This window comes from Typopeltis vanoorti, chromosome 17 (assembly GCF_054136105.1).
Source record: "Typopeltis vanoorti isolate ZY-2024b chromosome 17, IOZ_Tvanoo_1.0, whole genome shotgun sequence".
In the NCBI taxonomy this organism is placed as follows: Eukaryota; Metazoa; Arthropoda; class Arachnida; order Uropygi; family Thelyphonidae; genus Typopeltis; species Typopeltis vanoorti.
In genome coordinates, this window is record NC_143565.1 from 56,615,136 (window position 1) to 56,635,588 (window position 20,453).

The 20,453-nt window shown below is 36.1% G+C and overlaps 1 protein-coding gene across 4 annotated transcripts in view; it reads left to right on the forward strand.

Annotated features, from left to right (window-relative positions):
* Positions 1-20,453, forward strand: part of mtTFB2 (mitochondrial transcription factor B2) — a 148,039-nt gene that overhangs the window by 68,258 nt on the left and 59,328 nt on the right. For all 4 annotated transcript variants that reach the window (XM_090407067.1, XM_090407066.1, XM_090407068.1 and 1 more), the window contains exons 5-6: positions 12,090-12,237; positions 18,912-19,060. In XM_090407067.1, coding sequence (XP_090263193.1) covers positions 12,090-12,237; positions 18,912-19,060 — 297 coding nt within the window. The remainder of the gene's footprint in view (positions 1-12,089; positions 12,238-18,911; positions 19,061-20,453) is intronic.

The following is a 20,453-nucleotide window of genomic DNA, read 5'->3' on the forward strand; positions in this document are numbered from 1 at the left end:
ATTTTTTTCTTCATTCTCTCCTATCACACTACTCATCTTCCTGTATTTATTTCCCGTTCCTGGAGCAACAAGGTCAGTTATTGAGATATCTGCTGCATTTATTTCCTCTTACTGCCTGCACTTTAAACACACACGCACCCCATCCTCTCTCACAAGCCAGAGACATCCAATTCCCAAGACGCATATATGCCGCAAATACTGCATGCCACAAACTCCCTTATTATATTGCTTATAATAGAGTGCCTAAATGGCAGAGGACTTGGCGACACGCCATTTGCGACTGCAGCTGAATCTGCCATCATTCGTTATTGCCAAGGGACTACTAGCGTAATCGTTAATTATTCAAAGTCAAAAATAAATAAATAAATGCTAAATAAGTAAACAATTACGAGCAAAACAAAACATTAAGTACACTAAATAAAATGAAATAAAACTAAATACAGTAATGAAAACTTAGCTTTGTCTTGTCTTCCACCGTTATGCATCTGCCCCGTCTTCTCAGTAAACAAAATACACAATATTGCGACACCACTAACATCAAAAAACAACCACTATAGTACACTCATATTCCAGAGAAAGTATTTGGGCAAACAAAAGTGGCTATCAGTTTAATGTTAGTAAGTGGAAAGTTATGCACTTTGGTATGATTAGATTTCCAGCAGCATATTTTTTTAGTGGGGTTATGTTACAAGAAACTGAGAAGGCAAGGGATCTTGGCATATTGGTGTATAGGAATTTGAAGTTCGAAGGTAACATAAAGTTGCAAATACAACTCAAAGGATAATTATGATGTTGAAGAACATCACAGCTATGGGCTCCCCCCCCCTCCCCCAGCAAACTTCTACATAGAACACCTTGGAAAAACTGTCTATCAATACAGCCACTCTCAAACCAATGCTTTGGCCATATGGCCCAGGCACATTGGATACATTCTTATTGCATTTAAATAGCCAACACGCAAAAATCCACTTTATAATGGAACTAGAAGCTAATAACTGTCTGCCCTTCCTGGATACACTAATCACACATCTTCCAGATGGTTCCTTATCATTCTCAGTTTTTAGAAAACCCACACATACAGGGAGATATTTACACAAACAATCACACCATCACCTTTCTCAATAGTATGGTATCTTAAAAACGCTAACCCACAGAGCGAGAGCAATCTGTTCCAATGACAGTGCTCTTGCTGCTGAACTGGCTCACATATGCCACACCTTCTTGGCCAGTGGCTATAATCCACATAAGATAAACAAAATACTAAATGCTCCTAAGAAACCCCTCCCACTGTCCACCACGGAGAACTACAATAAAACAGTTACCATACCATACATTAAAGGCACATCGGAAAAGATATCTAGAATTCTCAATAAATAACAACTACGCACCGCATTCAGACCATATATCAAATTAGCATCTCTCATCCATTCACCCAAGGACAGCATCCCTCCTTTATCACATCCAGGAGTCTGATCACACAAGCTGACTGTGGTCAAACAGGAAGAACTGTGGACATCCACATCAGTGAACATAAAAGATACATCCGGCACTATCGCTATGGCAAGTCGGCCTAGCAGACCATGCTTTGGATACCCCTGCACACAGAATCAACTGGAAGAAAACGAAAGTACTGCACAGAAGCTTTTACAAGTCAAAGAGATTGTTCTTAGAAGCAACAGAAGCCTCGAAACATACTTCGAATCTCAACAAATATGGCTATATAAATTTGCCTAAGATTTGGGAGACAGTCATCTTAAGACATAACTAGTACTTGCTTTTTTTTTAATATAGAGGGCACCTAATTAGGACTTTAGTCTTTGTGTTGTTGCTACAATTTTTTGTAAACTAGTTTCCTTGTTACACCATGTTGTTGTAGTCTCATGCTGTGACAAACTGTGTTATTGTGCTCTGAAGATGCTGGTTATAACACCAGTGAAATATCAGCAATAAGTCAATAAATAATTATTCACTTATAATTCTGTGTTCTGATATATACCGTCAAAATTAAACATCATGTACGACGAACACATAAGCCTTTCTACATGTTTGCTAAAAGTATGTTCTGCATTAGCAATCTGTTTATATTCTATAATAGTGTGACACTTCTGGATTTTTCCAAGGCATGTGATAGGATTCTACATACAAACACAAAGGTATAGTTGATGGTCTATTTGGCTGAGTAGTTAATGTTTTATCTCCTTTCTAACCAACAGGCTGCAGATTCAAATCCTGCTGTGGACATAAATGTTTGTGATTGTCTTTATATGGGAGATGAATTTTGTTACTCGGTGTGAGACAACCACCACCCTGCTTATTGGAGGTTTGAAGTGGTTTTGGGGGGAAAAAAGTCCCATGTTTGGTCTCTAGAACATGGTTTCCAAATGCATAAAGATAAATAAAAATACAAAAAAAATATTATTATTATTATTATTATTATTATTATTATTATTACCCAAGACCCCATGGAGTCAAAGTAGGAGGTCTTTTTATCAAAATGACATTAAATATCAATATAATCAATCAGTTCAATATTAGCAAATATAAAGGTATGCACTTTGGTGTAATGAGATTTAATACATTATTCCAATTATGTATTTTACTGGTAAGATTATGCTAAAAGAAAGTGACTAGACTAGGGATCTTGGACTTTTAGTAGCTAGGAAATTGAAGTTCAGGGGCCAAATAGCAAAAGATTGCGAACTGCAATGCTAAAGTTCTCGGCCTCGACCATAGATGGCAACACTATCGGCAAGATTTTTTTTTTTCTAAGTTAGTACATCTGTCATAAGCATCCAATTGCAAGTCATTCTATCAAGTGGTTTGTTTTATACAGCTGTCTGAAGCAAAAGTGTTGTCTGTATCCCTTGAAATGGATAAAATTGAGTATCATGCAGTTCTAAAATTCTTTGTAAAAGAAGGTTTAACGGCAAAAGAAATTCATTTGAAGTTCATAAAAGTTTATGGGCACTCTTCTCCTTTGTTTTTGACAATTAAGAAATGAGCTGCCGAGTTTAAACATGGCTGTACCAGCCTTGAAGAGGATCCATGTGAAGGACGTCCAAAAAGTCTAACAACAGCAGAAATCATTGATCAAGTGCACGATATGTTATTGGATGACTGACGAGTCAAAGTGTGTGAAATTGCTGAGACTATAGGCATTTCAAAAGAACATGCAGGATATATTTTGCATGATGAATTGCAAATAAAAAAGCTTTGCGCAAGATGTTGCCATGCTTGCTGATAGCAGATCAAAAACGCACTCGCATGAAAATCTCTGAACAGTGCTTGGAGCATTTTTAACAAGAATAAAACTGATTTTGTGCCTCAATTTATTACTATGGATAAGATTTGTAATGGTGAATCCAAGTCTTACTATGGATAAGACTTGGATTCACCATTACACACCAGAATCCAAACAGCAGTCAAAACTGAAGAAGCTGGTTGTTCGGCACCAAAGAAGACAAAGTTGGTTCCATCAGCAGGAAAGGTCATGGCATCGGTGTTTTCGGATGCTAAAGGCATTTTGTATATTAATTATCTTGAAAAGGGTAAAACAATAACCGGGGAATGTTATTCTGATCTTTTAACCAGACTAGATGAAAAAATTCATGAGAAAAGACCCAGTTTGCAGAAGAAAAAAATCATTTTTCATCTAGACAATGCACCTGCCCACAAAGGTTTTGGCAATGGGAAAATTAAGGGATCTGCACTATGAATTGTTGGAACATTCACCGTAGTCCCCAGATTTGGCTCCCTCTGATTTCTATCTCTTCCCAAAACTAAAACTCTTCCTCGCTGGTCAGCATTTTTGTTTGAATCAAGAAGTGATTGCAGCTGTAGAAGGTTATTTTGCAGATCTTACTGAGAACCACTACAGAGATGGGATAATGGCAATGGAGCATCGTTGGAATAAATGTATTAGTTTTAAGGGAGATTGTGTTGAAAAATAAAAATAATTTTGAAATTATAAATTTTTTTGTTTGTTTGTTTTTAGGCTGTGAACTTTTCAGACTTTGAGTTGTAATCAGAAGTTAGAATTGGGACGATGGTTTGATGTTAAATCAGATCTGAGGGAAGGTTGCGCACAGTCACCTACTATATGAATCATATTATGAAGGAAAGTGGTATTAAACCTGATATCATAATTGGAGATGTTAATCTCTTCTCTTGATTTTATGCAGATAATGTTATACTTCTTAGTACCTATACAAGTTTGCAGGATTTCTTGCCTAAACTTAATAAGTGTTATAATATGGGTTTGGTATGAAAATGAGCAATGAAAAGACAAAGACAGTGAAAATAGGTAGAAATGTTGAAAATGTTAACCTTCCTTTCTGAATGGAGAAATTATAAAACAAGTAACATGTTTCAGACATTTAGGTACAATTTTTAGTGAAGACGGCAAATTAAATATTGAAATGGACAACAGAAAATTAGCACAGCTGTTACGATAGGAAGTCAACTGAATAAATGTAAATGGAATAAGAGAGAAATTAGTCAAAACACTAAACTAGTCGTATACAAGACAGTGTTTAAATTAATTTTAACTTATGGATCTGAGATCTGTGTTAGAAATAAAATTATTATTATTATCCTAAGACCTCATGAAGTCTGTGACTTCATGGGATCTTATATGTCATGTTGTTGTGTGTCATCCAGTTGTTTTTGATTCTTGGTGATCTTTTGAACAAAAGCTCTACTTTCCCCTTGGCCTCCTCTCCTTTTTTCCAGCAATTGTAAGTGGTAAGTTGGTAAGTTATTTTATGTTGTCCATCTAACTCTTTTGTGATCTTCCTCTTCTCATTTACTCAATCCTTTTCTGTAACTGCCTTTTCTCATGATTCATCAACTTGCATAATATGTTCAAACTACATCAACTTCTGTTTAACAATCATCACCTCCAAGGAGTATTCTGTCTTTATAATCTCTTAAACCTTCTTATTAGTCATTGTTGTAGTCTGTGGGATTCTTAACAGTCCCCTACACACCCATAATTCAAACAAATCAATTTGCTTTCTGTCTTTCTTCTTAATAATCCAGCTTTCACAGCCATACATCACTGCTGGAAATACCATTGCTTTGACAGTTCCAACTTTTGTGGCCTTACTCACACCTCTATCTTTGATAATTTTTGTCTGGTTTAACATCGCTTTTTTCTTGTGACTATCCTTTTTAATTTCATCTTCACATTTACCATCATTTCTGATTCTGAACTCCAGTAAATCGTAACTTTCAATGATTTCTATTTTATCTTCCTTTTCAAAAGCTTTCTTATCTTTCTTAACTATTTTATCTCCATGAGCTTTCTTTTTCATGTAGTACTATCATATCCTGTACACCCCTTGAGGGTACATAGCAGGAATTTGATGATGATGATGAGCTTTCTTATAATCAATAAAACAGATGACCACTTCTTTCTGAAATTCTCTTGTTCTTTCCATAATCCATCTCATGATTGTTTGGTCTTTAGTTCCTCTACTTCTCCTATAGCCTGCCTTTGTCATACATACAGCTCATCATACCATGCCTTAAACACATTCAAATTCTCTGAAGACACTATTCTCTCAGGCAATGCATTCCGGTTATTCACAACTCTCCATGCAAAAAACCTACTTCTCACTCCCTTGCTCACAAATCCTTGATCAAAGATTGGAGACTACAATTATGAGATTTTTGGCATCAGTGGCAATATCATATTAAAAATAAGGGTAGTAGGAAAGAACTTGTGATTGTTAGCATTCAGGAATGTGTTAGCAGAGATCACTTTAACAGAATTGGATGGGGAAGTTTACAAAACAAGTGTTTTGTATCAGGATGGCATGAAAAAGACCCTGAGGAAGACCAAGATTTAGGTGGGTTGATACACTAAAAGGTTCCTTATAAGACAGAAACATAAGATCTGATAATATTGGAGTATTCACAGACAACAGATTATGAAAGCTTTCCCACTTGGTTATACTATATATTAAAAATTCCAAGAAGTTATATTCTTGGTTTAATACTTTATCTCAGTGTAAGCAAAAAAAGTTTCCACGTGAAATAACTTCATGATTGGGCAACTCATAAATAGAGGCTCAGGATATGTGCTAATGAAGCACATATCCTTATGGACATGTATAATGCTACATTATGAAAAGGGTCACTACCCAGACCTGGGTAGTGACCAGTAAAGAATTCATCATTGTATATTCCATATTCTGGAGGGCGCTATTCCCTATTTGGAGGGCGCTAGAGTCACTGGAGAATGTGGTGGGGAATTTGAGCTGTCCTAAAAAAAAGTTCATCATCATCAAATTCCTGCTATGTACCCTCAAGGGGTGTACAGGATATGACAGTACTACATGAAAAAATTACATCATTACTAACTTCCGTCTGTTACTTGTCAAGACTCCAACATTATCAGATCTTATATTTCTATCGTCTAAGGCACTTTGTACCATATCAATCCACCTATATCTTGGTCTTCCTCTGGGTCATTTTCCTGCCAACCTGGCAGAGAACACTTGTTTTGCTAATCTTTCCTCTCCCATTCTATTTAAGTGACCATACCACCTGAGATTAGCTCTGCTAATGCATTCCTGGATGCTGACAACGTCAAGTTCTTTCCTAATATCCTCATTTTTAATATGATATTGCCATTGATGCCATCTGTTCACGCCTCTAATCTTTCTCAGGACTTCTGGTCTTTGGTCAAGTGTATTACTTCTGACCCAGCTCTCAGATCCATAAGTTAAAACTGGTTTGAACACTGTCTTGTATACAGCTAATTTAGTGTTCCGACTAATTTCTCTCTTATTCCATATGAATTTATTCAATTGACTTCCCACCATACCAGCTTTGCTGATTCTGTTGTCTATTTCTAAATTTAATTTACCATCTTCAGTAAAAATTGTGCCTAAGTAGCTGAAATGTTTTACTTGTTCCACAGGTTCTCCATTCACAACACAGTTGACATTTTCAATTGTCTTTGTCTTTTTATTGCTGACCTTCATACCATATCTATTACAACAGCTATTCAATTTAGTCAGAGAATCTTGCAGACTTGTAGCGGATTTATTTAGAAGTATAACATCATCCGCATTAAGCAAAGAGTTGACATTGACATCTCCAATTTTGATATCAGATTTAATACCACTTTCCTTCATAATGTGATCCATATAGATAATGAATAACAGAGGGGATAATGTACATCCTTGTCTCAAACCAGATTTAACATTAAACCATCTTCCTGTACTTTCTTCAATTCTAACTGCTGACTTACAACTCAAATAAAGACTAAGTATTGCTTGATATAATGCCCCATTGACACCATATAACTGCAGCGTATTGAATAGCTTCTCTCTTGGCACCTTGTCATATGCCTTTTCCAAATCGACAAAACTTAAATACAGATCTTTGTTATATTCCCATGCTTTCTCGACTATTTGTCGTAAAGTGAAGATCTGATCCTGACAGCCTCTATTTGGCCTGAATCCAGCTTGTTCTTCACCCATCTTTTCTTCCACAATTCTTCTCAATCGTTTCTCAAGTATACTGGCATAGATCTTGCCAGGAACACTCAGTAGGGAAATACCTCTGTAATTCTCACATTCAGTTTTATTTCCCTTTTTATATATGGGTACTATGAGAGCTCTACTCCAATCATCGGGAATTCGTCCCTCTGTCCAGGTTTTCTGAACTATGCAGTGCAGCCACTGTAAGACTTTTATACCACCATACTTCAGCATTTCTGATCGAATTTCATCTACTCCTGCTGCCTTTCCACATTTCAAGCCTTTGAAGGCTTTTTCTACTTCAGGTATGGATATGTATTCCTGACTGCATGCCTGGTCAGTGTTTTTTATCACTGTGCTGTCATCACTGCTTGTTTCATTTAGCAGTTTTTCAAAGTAATTACTCCATACTTCAAGGATATCTTTTTCTCCTGTTTTCATGTCACCTTTATCATCTCTAACTCCTTTTACAGCACTCTTTCCTCCATTCCTAAGCTTCTTCAACAACCTCCAGAATATTTTGCCACCTTCTTGATATTTATTTTCTATATTCTTGCCAAAGTCCTCCCATGACTTTTGTTTAGCTAGTTTTACACACTGTTTAGCTTTCTTACATTTGTCTCTGTATACTGTAAGAGTAAAAGCTGACTTATTTGTCAGAAACTTTTGATATGATTTCTTCTTTTCCTTCACTGCCTCTTTAACTTCCTGTGTCCACCAGGGAGTTCTGATTTTTTTATCCTTGCACACAACCTCACCACATGCCTCTCTGGCAGAATCAATCAATGTTTTCTTCAGAGTTTGCCACTGAATCTCCAAGGTTTGATTCCTGTTCTCAAACTCTTTCATTTTCTTTTCAATAATCTTTCTGTATTTTAGTCTACAGTTCACATCTGAGAGCTGCTCAACTTTTATTCGCTTTAAAACTTTCTTACATGTTATTCTTTTCAATATGAAATTCAATTTTATCCTGCTCAAGACTAAATAGTGATCATTTCCAATTTCAAATCCTCTGTACACTCTGGTGTCCTGCACCAGGGAGAAGACATCACTATCAACAATCACATAGTCAATGAGACTTTTCTTATTCCTAGCCTCTTCTCTCCATGTGAATTTGTGCACATTTTTATGTTTGAACAGGGTGTTAGTAATAACCAGTCCATGTCCTGAGCAGAAATCCAACAGATATTTGCCATTATTATTAGCTTTGCTCTTTTCTCCAAATTTTCCCAAAATATTTTTGTATGTCTTGCAATAATTTCCTACTCTGCTATTTAGATCCCCAACAAGGACCAACTTTTCCTTTTTCATTGTGTCAGTTGCTTTTCTAGAGCGTCAAAAAATTCCTCCACTTCTACCTTAGTAGAACCTTCTGTGGGACCATAGGCACAAATAAGTCTCATTGTCCAGTTCCCCATTCTCATATTTGCCCACATTACTCTACTTGTCAAGAAGATTAGCCTCGTATTTTGTGTTGAATACTATGGTTACTCCTTCTTTTCCTTGATTGTCATTGCCTGAATATAACATTTTGTATTTATTGCTTAGAAAGATCTCACCAGTTTTGGTCTTTTTTGTTTCAGTCACCCTATTATGTCGATCTGGTACTTATCTAATTCCTCAGCTAGCTCCATTTCTTTGCCATTCGGGCTTCTTACGTTGATAGTACCGATCTTTAACTCTGGTGATGTTGAGTTGGGGTTTGTTTTCAGATTTGTTCCAGTAGCTGACTTTTCGCTGTTCGGCCTGGTTCCCTGGCGAAAACAACGGGGGCCTTGTTTAACCGGGCGACGCCCCAGCCAGCATGAAATTTTGTCATGTTGTACCATCATTTTTTATTTTGGTTTAACCAATAAGAATACAATTTGGTCGGCTAAATCCAAAATTGCCAGCCCATCCTCGTTCGTTCAGTATCCAAGTAGATACTCAACAGGGTGCACCACGAGAAGGTGAGGATTGGACATTAGGTAAGAAGCCCTGGTCGGTTCTCTGCATTCCTTTAAAGACTATGTGAAGGTCTCCTCTCAGTTATACAGCTTTTACATCAATAAACATCTTTTAGCATTTTTTTTAATGTAATTATTTGTTGATGTAAACTCTAAATACATTATTTTCATTTTACATCGATTTTAATGATCTTTAATTCTTGGAAAAAAAAAAGTATTCGGAATTAATACAGTTTTTAACAAAATTTCATAAAATAAAAAAAATGGACTGGTGTATTTTATTAAAAATCAACTAATTAATTAATCCCAAAACCCTAAATTAAATTATTTCAGTTTAAAAGCAAAAAAAAATCATAAAAGTCACAAGTAAAATAATATTAAATTACATACACTTACTTTTTAGAAATGTATTTTTCTGTTCAAATTTGTTTCACTATAGATTTACAATTCACGCTTAACTCAGTGAGGTGTGAATTGTGTGAAGTGAACTGGTCACTGTTCACAACAGTAATGAAAATTTTTTTCATAAATCAGAAAATGATAAACCAAAAACAGGAACATGTGCTTAATTGTTGCAATAAAACACACGTGTTCTACGGATACCTCGCCGTGTGCCAAAACAGGCCAACCCATAATAAAATTTTAAGACAGAAAAAAGCATCCCATGGTCGTGTGTGTAAGGGTACATATCTCAATCAAATAAATAAATATCAAATAAATATAGAAATTGGTTGATAGGCGGAAAAGGGGGTGATATGATTGACACATTCAAATTGCTGATGGGTTTCTATAAGATTAATTCAGAGGATATTTTTGAGAACAGGATTGGTGATGGGAGGACTAGGGGCCATCCATGGAAACTGGGCAGGAGTGTGGTTAGCAAGGGTATTGTGGAATGCAGAGTTTGGTGAATAGAAGGAGAGGTGATATGTTTGAGACTTTTAAGCTGTTGAGAGGTAGTTAGAGGGTTGATACCGGGGAGTTCTTTTGCTTGGTTGAACAGCATGAAGAAGTGATGACAAGGGGCCATACCTGGAAGTTACGAAAGGAAACTGTGATCAAGAGGGTGAGGACTGGTTTCTTTGCATGAAGGGTGGTTGAACCATGGAATGCATTGCCTGATAGAGTGGTGAGAGCAAGAACGGTCAATGCATTTAATGAGTAGTACAATAGACTTTGTGTTTCCTAAGAGGGACCTCCCACGATGAGTCTTGATAGACTTTGTGTTTCCTAGGAAGGATCTCCCGTGATGAGTGTTTTGACTCCATGGAGGCCTGAATAATAATAATAATAATAATAATTCTTCCCCATTGCTTCCATGGAAAGTTAAGCAAATAGAATAGATTATATGCAGAAAAAGTCAAAATTGCCTTTTTGACCTTCCAGATTCACTTCTCAAAATATACAGAGCCTTAGTTCTGATAGTGATGTTCCTTACCATCTTCATTCTGCAAAACTACACCTCAGAGGAGCAGTGCCCATGAAAGTGCCCATAGAAAAGGCACAGTGCAGGGCACTTATAGGAAAGTGACTGAAGGGAGTCATCTATGGAAAATGGTCATCTATTAAGCAGATTACGATCTTCTGAATATTCTCATCAAGAACAATATTTCAAGGTTTGTACAATCTGAGACTATGATCTGAGACTGAGTTGAGAAAAAGTGAAGTAATGATTTGAACAGAAAAGAACAACCTTTTTAAAGGCTAAGGGGGGGGGCTACATATGTAATATGTTTGTGCCAGGGTAAACTGGATGTGACAGTCAATCCAAAAAGAGAAAGCTGATCTTGAAAAGAAATTGGAACATTATCAAAAGTAAGAGAAAGTGAGGTAGGATGCTTCTTGTGAATAATAAGGTTGGCTTTTAATTTTTGGACTCAATTTACTAAGTTGCCTTTACATCATTTGAGGATGTTTAAGTCATTGATTATGGAAGATCTTGAGGCTTCTATCATTAGAGTACTACAGGATTTCTCGAATGAGGAAGAGGAATGAAGAGTAAGTACTTCAGTGGTGAAGCTGTGAATAGGATTTGAACTCAGAGAGAGAGAGAGAAGGTCATTGATGTAAAGGAGGAAGAAAGTGAGAGAGAGTACAGAACCCTGTGATACTCCAGCATTGATGGAGAAATGTGATGAGAGGAAGCCATCTGCCTTGACATGCAATGAAGGAGCAGTGAGGAAACTGCCAATCCAATCACAGAGTTTGTTCAGGAGGGAGATCACAAGATGGCAACTTGTTTAGGAGGCCTTGAAGCCAGACACAATTGGATGCCTTTGAATCGATTAATTAACTGTCGAGTGTCTGGGTAATGAAGAAGTTTATTGTTGATAACCTTCATCAATTTTGAAAGTACTGAGGTGAGAACAATGAGTCAATAGTTAGATGGCTGACTTTTCTCTCCCTTTTTTGAATACAGGCTGGATGTAGACTTGCTTCAGTGCTGTTGGGTGATGAATGACTTAAATTGTCATTGCTTATATTTTACAAGGAGTAGATAATTATCTGTCTCTTTCTAAGATGAAGAAGTATTAGTTATTATAATTATTTTTCATCTGAGTACTAATGTATGATGTTTTTGAAGTATTTTCTAAGTTTGTTTGTTTTTTTAAATTTCATTCCTTTATTTTATTTCAAATATTTTCTTTAGCTTTTGAAAACTTGTTTTCCAAATTCACTATCAATAGTGAATGATGACATCCTATCATTGGCAACAGTTGATTCACGAGATAAGCATCAAGGAACAGATACAGTTGAAGAATATTTGAAAGGAGTGAAGTGCTGTGAATGGAAAGATGGTAGGAGTTTTAAACATTAAAACGTATATTAGAAATTTTTAAAAAATGAAAGAAAATGAAAAATATGTTTATTTATTCACATTTTATAAAATTTTATCCATGTTTTATAAAATTTTGGAGAAAATTGCTCTATATCTTTCATCTAGTTTGATGCCAATAATGGAACAGTGTTTAAAGCTTATTTTAACATTTCTCATTTCATACTTCACGATGTTATGAAATGTTGAAAAAGTCCCATGACCATGCTTTGGACACCCACAACAGGATATACTGAAAGAAGGCCACCCTACTCCTAGAATCCACCTCAACTTTAAGAAACTATTTAAACCTCAACAACTTTTGTTGCATGAAACTGCCCCAAATTTGGGAAGCTCTTATCCTCAGAACTTCAGCGCAGTAGCCAGGAACACCAATTTTAAGCCCACTAGGGGAACCATTTAAGAAATCAGGCTCACTTTGGTTGCCATGCTTCGGTCTCATTTACCCAGTGTAGTATCTGCATGCACATAACATATTGCATGCTGTGTGTTCCCTGATGATGGCAAAAAGTTGAGTTTCAGCAAATAGTGTCTCTGGACCAGAAAATGATAATGAAATTTGAGGTTACTGTTTAGATGTATATCGACAAAATGTATTTTCGACATTTTTGTATTCCCCCCCCCCCCCCCGATGTTTTTATTATTATTATTTTCCTGATCCCCATGTCACAAGACTCGTTGTGGGAGGTCAACACTAGTGAACACAAAGTCTATCATACCTCTTCTTAAAATCATCCACAATCTACATGTTCACCACCCTCTTAGGAAATGCATTCCATGCTCCTACCATGCTCCATGCAAAAAATTTACTTCTTACCCTTTTACTAATCACCTTCTTTTGCAACTTCCAAGGATGGTCTCATTGTTCTTGTTCCTTTTCCTCGTTCTATTTTTATGAAAAATCTCCTCAGTGTTAATATGATAATAACCCTTCAACAGCTTAAATGTCTTCATCATATTCCTTTTCCCCACCTTTGTCCTAATATCAAGTTCTAAGAATGAAATATAAGGTTTACCCATCAAGTATACAGGTATACTAAAAGAAATTTGCTATAGCACGTTTTTATGTTGGATGTTTTATATTGTCTGCTATAACAGTGTAAATAGGATATTATACAATGATTTTGTTGAGTGATTCTTATATCTTTTTAGTGTATTTTCAAAATAAATCAGCACCTAATGGATTTATTTTACTTTTCCATAAATATGCAAGTTATTTTTAGAGTTTGGCGAGACAAGTTTATTGAAATTACTGAGATTGATTTAGAATCAATTAGAAGGAAAAGGAAAGGTTGGTCCTTGTTGGGGGATCTAAATAGCAGAGTAGGAATTGATTATCAGACATAGAAAAATATTTTGGGAAAATTTGGAGAAAAGAGCAAAGCTAATAATAATGGAAAAGACCTGTTCGATTTCTGCTCAGGAGGGCTGGTTATTACTGCTATATGTTATTCCTGGTTATTACTAAAAATATGCACAAATTCACCTGGAGAGAAGATGCAAGAAATAACAAAAGTCTCATTGACTATGTTATTGTTGATTGTGATGTTTTCTCATTGGTGCAGGACACTAGAGTGTACAGAGGATTTGAAATACAAAGTGATCACTATGTAGTCTTGAGCAGGACAAAATTGAGTTTCATAATGAAAAGAAGAATATGTAAGAAAGCTTTGAAGCAAATAAAGTTGAGCAGCTCTTAGATGTGAATTGGAGGATAACATACACAAACTTTATTCAAGAAAAAATGAAAGAGTTTGAGAACAGGAACCAAGCCTTGGAGATTCCACGGCAAGCCCTGAAGGAAACATTGATTGATTCAGCCAGAGAGGCATGTGGTGAGGTTGTCTGCAAGGATAGAAAAATCAGAACTCCACGGTGAATGCAGGAAGGGAAAGAGGCAGTGAAGGAAAAGAAGAAACCATATCAAAAGTTCCTGGTGAATAAGTCAGCTTGTTCTCTTAGAGAATACAGAGACAAATGTAAGAAAGCTAAACACTGTGTAAAACTAGCTAAACAAAAGTCATGGGAAGACTGGTGAGAACATAGAAAATAAATATCAGGAAGGTGGCAAGATATTCTGAAAAAAAATATCCTTGATGTATGGAGTAATTACTTTGAAAAATTGCTAAATGAAACAATCAGTGACAGCTCAGTGGCAATAAAATACTACAGGCACGCAATCACGAATATATACACCCTCTATCCAAAAAGAAACCGAACTTTTCGAAAACAGAAAAAACTAGTGGTGCCACCTGTTGTATCTTTTTGTTCTCAGAAGTGGAATCTAATACGATTCTGCCATTGATGCTATCTGTTCACTTCCCTGATTTTTTATTAGAACTTTTGTAGTCTTTTTGTGAACTTTTTTCTAATCCAGCTTAAAATTTCTAATCCATGTGTTAAAATTGGTTTGAATACTATCGTGTATACTGCTGGATTAGTGTTTTGTCTAATTTCTCTCTTACTCCATATAAATTTATTCAGTTGACTCCCCTTGATGATATCAAACAGGAACTGCAGTTGAAATAGAGATTATGGAAGATATACAAGGAGAGGGGTGGAGGACAGATACACGAAGAATATAAGACGCAGGCCAGGAGAGTGACCAGAATGGTGAGGAAGACAAAACTGGAATATGAGAAGAGATTGGCACTAAGATCCAAAAAAAATCCTAGGGAATTTTTTAGCTATGTGGCCAGTAGGCGGAGAAATGATTGCGGAAGAATGACATTGCAGAATAAAAATGGGAATAGAGTGACTGATGCAGAGGACATAGTGAGTTGTTCAATGAGCACTTTATTGGAGTATTTCATCCTGGAGGAGGTTTTAATACTAGAGGGATAGGGCAGGATCAGGGTTTAGAGGTGCAAGAGGAGAGTGTGTTCCAAATACTGAGTACTCTGGATACCAATAAAGTTGTTGGACTGGATGGTATTTCACCATGGGTTTTGAGAGAATGTGCTAAAGAACTGACAGATAAGTTGACCTGGCTTTTCAATAAAATTCTCGCTACTGGAAAGGTACCCAGGGAATGGAAGGATGATAAGATAGTGCCGCTACATAAGGGCAGTAGCAGACTGGAAGTGTCTAATTATAGGTCTGTTTGTGTGTCATCAGTAGTTGTTAAGGTCTTGGAGAAATTAGTGAGGGACTATATACAGTGTTGGGTAGATGAGGGTAATGTTATCTGTGAGAATCAATATGGATTTGTTAAGGAGCACTCTTGCTTTAGTAATATGATTGTCTTTTATAATAAAGTGACAAGAGCAGTTGATGAGGGAAAGGCATATACTGCCATTTTTTTTGGATTTTGCTAAGCAGTTTAAGAGTGTGCCACATGATAAGCTGATATTTAAGTTGCAGCACATGGGTTTAAATGTCGGGTTAGTCAAATGGATTCAGGATTGGCTGACTGAAAGGTATCAGAGAGTTGTGTATGACGGGGTAATATCAAGGAAGCAGAAGGTTACAAGTGGGGTTCCACAGGGCTCAGTACTGGGACCTGTATTGTTCACTCTTTATATCAATGATATTGTCAATGTATTGCAAGGGGACATTCAGTTGTTTGCGGATGATGTGAAGTTGGGAAGAGTTATCAGCAATAGTGCAGATGTGGAAGCCTTGCAAGAGGATTTGAATAAACTAAACAGATGGCAAATAAATGGGGTTGTCGTTTCAATGCAGCAAAATGTAGTCATAATGTAAAGATTTGGGATCCATCGATGGGAGGATGCGTACTCGATTGGAGGAGCTGTACTGGAGGAGGTAGAGGAGACAAGAGATCTGGGGGTGATGATTGATAGAAAACTGAAATTCAGGGAGCATATTGCAAAGGTGGTGAGGGTAACTCAGAGGATTGCCGCAATACTGAGAAGGACGCTGACCTGCAGAGATAAAAGAGTTATCATTCCGTAGTATAAGGCACCGATCAGACCACACTTAGACTATTATTCTCAGATTTGGTCCCCAGGATTTGAAGGGGATAAATTGACTGTGGAAAGGGTACAGAGGGGGATAACAAAGATGGTTTCAGGACTGTAAATATGAGTTATGAGGATCAACTGAGAGAATGTGGACTGCAGAGTTTGGTGGATAGAAGAAGGAGAGGTGATATGATCGAGACTTTTAAACTGTTGAGAGGCAGTTACAGGGTAGACATTGGAGAGTTCTTTCACTTGGTGGAACGGTAGGAAGGAGCGATGACAAGGGGCCATCCCTGGAAGTTACGAAAGGAGGCTGTGTGCAAGAGAGTGAGGAGTGGTTTCTTTGTGTGGAGGGTGGTTGAACCTTGGAATGCATTGCCTGAGAGAGTGGTTGTAGTGGGAACGGTCAATGGGTTCAAGGAGTGGTATGATAAACTTTGTATTTCCTAAAAACGACCTCCCACGATGAGTCCTTTGACTCCATGGATGCCTGGATAATAATAATAATAATAATTATTATTATATTTAATTTGTCTTCACTAAAATTGTGTCTAAATAGCTGATACGTTGACTTGCTGTATGGATTATTCTACATTTAGAATATTGAAGTTGCAGCTTATTTTCATAGTCTCTCTTTTTACTGCAGATTTTCATGCCATAATTGTTACAGGAGTTATTCAGTTATAACTGCTAACGTACAACTTAAATATAGATTCTGTACCTCTCAGTATAATGACCCATTTGCACCATTGTACTGTTTTAGCAGCATTTCTTTTGGTACCTTGTCATATGACTTTTTGAGATCTAAAAGGCTTAAATGTAGATCCTTATTATATTCCCATGCGTTCTCATCTCTCTGTCTTAAAGTGAATATCTGATTCTGACATCCCCTGTTTGTTGCCGGAAGCCCTCTTCTCCAATTTTCTTTTCGACATTTTTTATTAGTTTCTTCTCAGTGCTTGTATAAATCTCATTTGAAACACTCAATAGGGAAATTTTTCTCTAATTCTCATATTTAGTTTTATTTTCCTTTTTATAAATAGAAACTATGAGATCTCCACTCCTGTCATCTAGAATCCAGTCTTTTTGATCATGCTTCTGCATTATAAGGCACTGGTCAGACCATACTTGGACTGTTGTGCTCAGATCTGGTTGTCTAGTTTTCAATGTGATGTAGAGACATTGGAGAGGGTTCAGAGATGAGTGACTAAGACAATATCAGGAGTTTGGAATGCTGACTATGGAGAGAGGTTGAAGAAATGCAGATTGCAGATTTTGATGGATAGGAGGAATAGAGGTGATATGATAGAAACGTTTAAGCTAGTGAGAGGATTTTATCAGATTAATATAGAGGGGATTATACAATGAGTAGGTGGTGAGAGGGGAAGATCCAGAGGTCATTCCTCGAAGTTGCGTAAAAGTGTGGTGAAGAGGGGTGTGAGGATGAGATCTTTTATATGGAGAATTGTCAGTGAATGGAATGCATTACCAGAATGTGTTGTTAATTCAAGTAGTGTTAAGAATTTTAAGATTCTATATGTTGTCAGTTGAATGAACCTCCCACGATGAGTCTGCTGACTCCATGGAGGGTGTAATAATAATTATGTAGTGCAGCCACTGTAAAAGAAATTTTTTTTATTCCATACTTGAGCATTTCTGGTTGGATATTGTCTACTCCAGCTGTCTTCCCACAGTTCTGCTTTTGATGGCTTTTTCTACTTAAGATATTGATATATACTTCTGTTTGCTTCTTTAATATTTTCTACTACCATTTTGTCATGTGTTTCAGGCTTCAAAATAAGTACTTCCATCATCTGGATAACTTTATCTTCAGTTTCATGTCATCTTTGTCATTTCTAAGCTTTCTCAAAATAGCTTCCAGGATATTTTGCCACCTTCTTGATGTTTATCCTCTCTGTTCTTACCAGTCTTCCTAAGACTTTTGTTTAATTACTTTTACACACTGCTTTTCTTCTTACATTTTTCTTCACAGTCCGTCAATTCTTCATAGTTTCGAAGGTTTGGTTATTGTTTTCAAGTGCCTTCATTTTTCCTCAAATAATATTTTATATGCATGTTTACAGTTCACCTTTGATATTCAAGCTGCTAAACTTTGATTCTTTTTAAAACTTTCTTTTATATTTTTCTTTTCAATATGATATTCAATTTTACTCTGCTCAGAAGTTAATTGTCAGTTCACTTCCTGTTCCAAATTCCCATTATACTCTTTATCCTAAATCAGTATGAAGATATTTTAATGGCATTTACTGATTTATTACTGCCAAATAAATATTATAGGAGTGACGGTTGTGTAAAAGTGGATTACACTTAAAATGTGTCTAACAAATTACATTTTTTATATATTAAACTTAGAAATGAAATAAAGCAAGATTACAGGAAGAGATAGCTTAGAACATATCACTTATCTTAAGTCAAAGAAAGTAATTAATGCTCTATTGTATAATTGATCCTGTGTGGTCTGCTATGTATTATCAAACTACTTGGTTTTGTAGAATGAAAAATGCAAATTTCGTTGAGGAGGAAAAACCTGCTACCTTTGAGACTGGCTAACTCATCTTTTGTTGAAAAGTCCTTGTAATTAAATGCTCTTGTAAATTTATAATAATTTCTACTGCATCTGTTTTTTTTTTTTTTTTTTTTTTTTTTTTTTTTTTTTTTTTTTAATAAACAAATTAATTCTTATTTTCCGTAGGGCCTCCATTTCTTATGTTTGCCATTTTGCCTAGAAAGGAAGAAAGAAAGTATATGAAATATATAATGGCAAAATTGTGTAGCTCATCGTCATTATTTAGAAATGGACGTTGTGAATTATATTTTTGTATCTCAGAAAAGGAATACCGTGTAAGTTACACAGCATGATTGAATTAAAATTGAGAATAATTAAGAAGAAATTTATATCTTTTTCCAAGTATTTAGTTATTTTGTTATGTTATTTTTTTTAACTTAGCATATGACTGTTTGAGTCCCCCCCCCCTAATGGTAGGGATTATTTTTCATGATTATTATCATTACATCATTACTTGAAATTGAACATCAAGAGAATATTGTAGTATCCCAACAGAATCAAGAATTCACTGCTAGTTTCTTGAAATTTGTCCTTTTATTTGTTTCATCACTATTTTGATCTGGCATAAGAACAGATCAATCTGCATTAGTCTATTTGTGTTTTGGTCAGATCTTATTTTTATTTTTTGGCATTCTTCCTTACTTCCTTACCAACATAGTATATAAAAGATATTGCAGATTTCCTTTAAGAAATCCAACTTTCACACCTTGGCAACATATAAATTCAAGATTGAGTTGTTGTCCAGGTGTGAAAGTTTGATTTCTTTCTTGATATTTATATATCAAGAAATATGTTTTATATACAGTCATTTTTCACTGTAGCAAACATCATCATAGTGAATTTATTATTATTATTAGTAGTAGTAGTATTATCCTAAGACCCATGGAGTTCACAGATTCATCTCAGAAGTCCCTTTTGTCATATACACGTAGCTCATCATACCATGCCTTAAACACATTCAAATTCTCTGCAGACACCATGCTCTCAGGCAATGCATTCCAGTCATTCACAACTCTCCATGTAAAAAACTTACTTCTCACTCCCTTGCGTGAGCAAGGGAGTGAGAAGTAAGCTTCCAGGAATGACCCTTGTTCTCCTCTAGTCTCCCGTCATTTTATGAAAAACCTCTTCAACGTTAATCCTATAATGATCCCCTTACTAACTTGTATGGCTCTATCATATCACTCCTCTTCCTCCTATCAACTTGACTGCAAATTGCATTGTCTCAACCCTTCTTCATATTCAACATTCCAGAGATCAGAACTTATTTTAGTCAATCTCCTCTGGATGCTCTCCAACATCTCTTCATCCCTTGAAAACTAGGTGATGAAATCTGTACACAGTAGGCCATACATGACCTAATCAGAGTATTATACAATGGAACTAGAATCTTCTTACTTCTACAAGTCAGTGTCCTCCACATCATTGCCAGAATTCATTGTGTTGTCCTCACAATTTTGGCAATATGTCCTCTTAATTTCAGATCCTTATTCACGATTGCCCCAAAATCTCTTATTTCCTCAACCTCCAACTTCTTGCCTATCCCCACCAAGAGTAAATTCTACATCTCATCTTTGTTTTCCAAATTTTAAAATCTTACATTTTGCAACATTCAACTGGCATGACCACTCAGTCTATTCAATTCTTGTAAGGCCATAATATCTGCTC